Below are 5843 nucleotides of genomic sequence, written 5' to 3'. Positions count from 1 at the left end.
CATAGATTTTAACTTGAGAACTACCCAGATGCTAATGAAAGAAAGAATAACATGAGAAACTGGCGTTGTGCTATAATAACCCCCAAAGGTGTGCTTGGTCTTGTCGGAGAGCCTAGTAAGGGTCCTTACGAGACAGAAAGTGTTACAATGACTCATAGAAGGATATGTTCTCTCATGGTTATCGAACAAGTGTGGGAAAACTAGCACAATGAATTCACTAACTAAAGAACACAATTAACACTTGTTATGGGGGGTGTAACGAGGAGAAAAAAAAAATTGTTATAAGTTGGACACGCTTCTGCTATATTAGCTCCTAACTGCAATACACGACCATGCCACGAGCAACCACAATACCAGGACAATGTGAGCTACTTACTGCGGGATGTCCCAAGTGGACACGAAAGTAATGGCGACACGTGATCTTCCCATGACATGGACGTGAGGATCTAAATTTTTAGAGAGACTTTATATTCACGCACACGGTGATCATTTGATTGACATGCACTCATGTGAGCTATTAAGGCATACTCTTAAGTTACTAGGCAGTGAGAAGCTTTCATGATGATATTCGCAAGAGAGTAGATTGACTGTTCAAACCATATAATCCATATACACAACTGAGTAAAACAGTGACTCGAGAAGGATCTCAACGCTGGGATGCTTTGCATGGAACTTGGCACCACAAAGGTAAATTTTACGACGGTGCATGTAGAGGCACAAACGAGTAGATTTTGTCCAATTAAACTAAAGGATTCTGTAAGAAATTCATTGGATATAATCCCTTGGTGATAATTTAGGAAAAGCAAGTGGGAAGTATCAATCTTAGAGTTATAACTCAATTCAAGTGCATAATTATAGAACTTAATTCCACAAGAATGTAAATAAGAAGATTCATAATAGAGTAGATTCACGAATAGTGTGTCTCGTTCAAAGAGTTGATACACGTAATGTTTTGTTATTCAACACCTTGTTAAGGCCTCGTTTATGAGAACTCTTCAATATGGATGTACATATACAATGAGTAGAAATTCTGATTTGACTCACTTAACGACGTTAGGTTGGTAGGGAAATAGCATAATCGATACCCCTCGACTCCACATCTCTAACGTACGCAGGTAACATGCTGATATACCACATGATCTGATGGTGCAGAGATGTCAATAAGGACAAGGACGCTCCCTTCTTAGCGATATGTTATGCCAATCTATCCATATCTCAATACATTCTCCTAATAAGTCCTTGGGCAATCCACTCGGACTCAATGGTGGGATCAATCCCTCCCTATATGCTTCAAATTCGTGGATTATGGCATCAAGGTTACCAATCTTGAGAATAAGACAGAGAGAAAATTAGCTCCCTATCTTGAGCTCTATTGCACGATTGGAGTATCAAAGAAGGGTGAAATTCCTAAATGTATGAATAGCCTCCAACTTATAGATGTGGTCGACAACACACCGATAAGAAGGACTCTACCAGACACGGCTCCGAGACATCCTAGGACACTTTAAAACCTTAGGCTCTGATACCATGTTTGTCACGCCCCAAAATCCAAGGAGCGCGACCGGCGTTCAACCGAGTAAACCCGACTGAGCAAGCCTGGCAGGTTTCATACATACTACCCAACCCAACTCATAATTAAATAAGGGATAGACTCCATTAATCAAATTCTATCAACATATAATTAACGATTTCCATCTCATTGACATTAGCAACTTCAATTCGCCACTTTAAGGGTATTAGAAGTTACATACATCATTGCCAAACATCAATATTTCTACTTTTAATTGCCAATACCCGACACTACCCACAACCTGTCTGCGGAGCCTCTAAATATAACTGAAGAATAATACAGAAATGCCGGCAACAAGGCTCTGGCTATACCCTACACGAATACAAAAAATGAGACTCCGGGAAGAACAGCGGCATAAGCCACGCAGGGCCCCGAGGGGAAAGGGGCTCACTAATACAGCTGACGGAAAGTGGAGGGGGTGCTACTGCCGGTGGACTGGAGTGCCTGCTATAGAACCACCTACAATCATAACACGAATGTAGCGCCCCCGGCAAAAGGGACGTCAGTACATTTGAATTGTACTGGTATGTATAACTAAACACCATTTTACTAGAAAGAACTATCAAACAGATACAAGCAAATAATATGGGCAAATCAAAGAAGCAATTCATATAATCTTTCATACAATTTCCACAACATTGATTAGGGCATTTCTGTCACGTGTTCACCACTGTTCTCATTACCACCGCCATCTCGAGCGGAGTCCGATCACGACCCGACCGGCTAGGTCACCTCATTGGAGGCATTACTCTCAATCAATATTTCATTTCCCTTATCCGGAATCCAATATCAGCATATTACCACCATGTGTGCGGCATGGTGTCGGATCACGACCCGATCGTCTAGGTCACCTCGTTAGAGGCATTTCTCCATTCTCATTAGCCAACTCTTCAAGTCTTTATTCCACACATAACATAACAATTCCTGGGGCACTCATGGCCACCATCATCACATCGTTTCCCTTTTTTTTAAATATTCATTTTACAAGTTGTGAACATATACACATATATTGAGGATACTTCAAATTGCAGTCACAGGTAAATGAGCACATAGCTAGCATGAATAATTCTTTGTTTCAATGTTGGCTTATAGCCCAAGTATTTCAACACATAACTGTACTTCTCATCATTATCTAATTGTCAAGATTGGCACATTATTCACATTGAGGCACATCCTTCACGAATATGTATAGATAATTGCAAATCAATTCATGCGTAATAACAAGCAATATGCTAACCAATTCAACTCTTACCATGCTTTCATAAATGACAGCGGAGCTCAATTTCTAATAAAAAAAGGGGGTTTTAGCCATACATACCTTTCTTGAGCTTTCCCTTAATTACTACGATATTCCGGAAATTCTAGCAACTTCAATCTATTTTGGGACATAGCAAAATTGAACACAAATTAGGAAGATATTCATAATTCTAGCTCATTTGAGCATTTTATCAAATACTAGTTGAGTATCTTGATTTCAAATCCCCTTTTCAAGATTTTCTTCATTCCCTAACCCAATCTTTACTTATTTATGTTAAACGATCTTCCCATAAACCTAAGTTGTACATGCATGTATACATAATAGCATTACACCCAATAATCATACCTCAATACCCCATCTTATACTCCAAACTCGAAATTAAAACCCTAGGGTATAGAATCTTACCTCTTAGATGAAGAACTTGTGATTGGGTTCTTTGATTCTTGAAGATTGATGCAAGATTTGGATGATTTAAATGTTGGGTTCCTCCTTCTCTCTCTAAAATGCTCTCACCTCTCTCTAAAATTAGTAGAAAATGACCCCAAAATGAACTCTAAAGCCTATATATTAAAATGGGGTCAGGTTATAAAAGTTAGAAAATTAACCCTCGGATGTCAAGTCTGCTATAGTAGAATCCACCGCAGAATGGGTATGCGGGCCGCAGTTTCGTGCTGTTCTGTCTCATTCTGCGACCGCAAAATGGTTATGCGGTCTGCAGAGTTGAATTTGCGATCGCAGATTTCACGCAGAATTGTATTTTTCCAGCTTTTGGTAATTTGATCATAACTTTGTGTAGGAATGTCCAAATGATGAACGGTTTGAAGCGTTGGAAACTAGACTCTAAGACCTTTCATTTGATAGGTTATCTATCACCTAGAACCTTATAGATATTTAGATATGCTCGTTCAAAGTAGGGACTAGTGCAAGATCGTTGGGAATTTTAACCTATTATGGACTTTTTCCAATTTTTCTTAGACTTAGGCCTTTCCTTGGATCCCAAATTACTTACCGTAAGACTTATACACATATTTACCAAATCCAATGGATGTACACCATGTTAATAGCACATAAAATATTATAATTAGCCTATGTGACACCATGAAATCTTAAATTACTTAGCGAAAATTTCGGGGCCTTACAACTCTTCTACCATAACTTCCTTCAAATTGCCATTATCCTTTACTGGCTTTTCACTGGGTGTTCCAACAGCCTCTTTTGAAGTACTCTCACTAGAGTGCTTCTTTTTCTGAGACTTCCTAATCAAGGAACTTGGTTCCTCTTTGGCTTCCTCATCAACTTCCACAACTGGGATATTCTTGTCACAATCAACTTCACCATTCTTCACCAGCCTTTTCTTCTTCTTCCTGTTAATTCTCTTACTCTTCTTTAGGGCAGACTCAAAAGCCTCCTTTTTCTGCAACCTTCTGGTAGGTCGCTTAGGAGGGGTCTCAGGAGTTGCTACAGGCCTCCTTACGGCAATGAAAACACTCAGAGCAACATCATCCTGATCTTCTTCATCACTGGACCTCATAACAGGAGCCACTACTTCCAAGGGCTCAGCATCAAAGTGAGGAGAAGGAGCAGGGTCTAAACTGACATGGGAAGATGATTCCTGACCTGTTTCATCAGGAGAGGGGCAGGTCCATCAAGAGGGGTCCCAGTAGTCTCTCCTGGTGTAGGTTGTTCAAAAAGCACCATTGCTTCTTCTCCCACCAAGGACTGAGTCTCTTCCCCCTGAGACTCAGGCATAGTAGAATTTTCCTTTCCAATAATTCCCTCAGCAGCAATAGCCAATATATTTTCTATGGTATCCCTCTCTTGAGGTTCCATAGGAGCAACAACAGAATAGATAGGAGTACCTGTAGACTGATCAAAGTTTTCCTTACAACCCATAGCACTTTCAGGACTGATCGATGAAGCTTTTTCTGTCGATGGAGACTTACTCTTTTCCTCTGGAACTGGAATGTCATCTTTACTCTGTTCTTTGAGTGTCTCGGGCAACAAGGGAGAAAATCTTTCATTCTTAGGGTTGTCTGAGTTCTCAACACTTAGAGGAGGAGTAGAGTCAGAGGGAGTAGAGAGGGGAATGGAAGGTGAATGAGAAACTGGTTTAGGGTTTTCTATTTGAACAGTGGTGGAAGAAGGGATGACTGGTGTTATTTCTACAGGAAAAGACTTGAGGTTTTTCTCTTCAGTGGTAGGAAGGAGTATTTGATCCTCAGCCATGGTAGAGGATTTTGCTTGAAGGTTCTGGAGAGACTGAGGAGAATAGAGATGGTCTTTCAATTTTTGGGAGTGAGAGGGTTATAATGAGGTGAATGGCAATTATGAAGGAAAGAGAAATGGGTTCTGAAACGGCGATAGATGCGTGGGAAGATGCTATGTTTCAGAGGGAAGTGAAAGGATTTGAATGAAAATACGTGACATACAGAATCTCAAAAGGTTGATGATGTGGCATTATTTTTGTTTTCTTTTGAAATATGTATGAGAAAAGCAAAAGACTACTAACTTGTGGCACAAGAACCAAGTTTCTGACCAGTCTTTAAAGAAAAAATGCTCAACCTTCTTTTACCACTCATGCATTGCCTCAGCAGCTTTTATAATCATCATGCGTGTACTTGTAACGATATAGAAGTGAGTTAGACTTGGCCGGAAAACACTTTAGCTAATTTTACCTGTATGTGATTTTCATAGCCATATGGTAGGAATCAGGTTCTCAATTAGGCTTTATTATCCCCAGTTCCAGCATGTTTCTCTCAAAATGTTCTCTGCTTAGGGCTTTGGTGAAGATATATGCAATTTGGTCTTCTGTGCTGCAAAACTTCATACAGATGAGCCCCTTTTGCACATTGTCTCTGAGAAAATGATGTCTCACATCAATGTGCTTGGTTCTTTTGTGCTATACTGGATTTTTGGCCATGTTGGGTGCACTTGTGTTATCACACAGAAGAGGTACACAATCAGTGTACACTCCAAAGTCTTCCAACTGCTGTTTGATCCAAATAAGCTGAGCAC

At 40.1% G+C, this 5843-nt stretch overlaps 1 protein-coding gene across 1 annotated transcript; it reads right to left on the bottom strand.

The window, feature by feature from the left end:
• Nucleotides 3964–5054, bottom strand: LOC109221422. The gene is made up of 2 exons (XM_019385914.1): nt 4524–5054; nt 3964–4440 (listed from the first exon to the last, which is right to left on the bottom strand). The coding sequence occupies exons 1-2, from the start codon at nt 5052–5054 to the stop codon at nt 3964–3966; spliced, it is 1008 nt and encodes a 335-aa protein (XP_019241459.1).

Source organism: Nicotiana attenuata, chromosome 2 (assembly GCF_001879085.1).
Source record: "Nicotiana attenuata strain UT chromosome 2, NIATTr2, whole genome shotgun sequence".
NCBI classification, from domain to species: domain Eukaryota; kingdom Viridiplantae; phylum Streptophyta; class Magnoliopsida; order Solanales; family Solanaceae; genus Nicotiana; species Nicotiana attenuata.
Note: the sequence above shows the minus strand (reverse complement) of the source record. Positions and strands in the feature narration are given on the sequence as shown.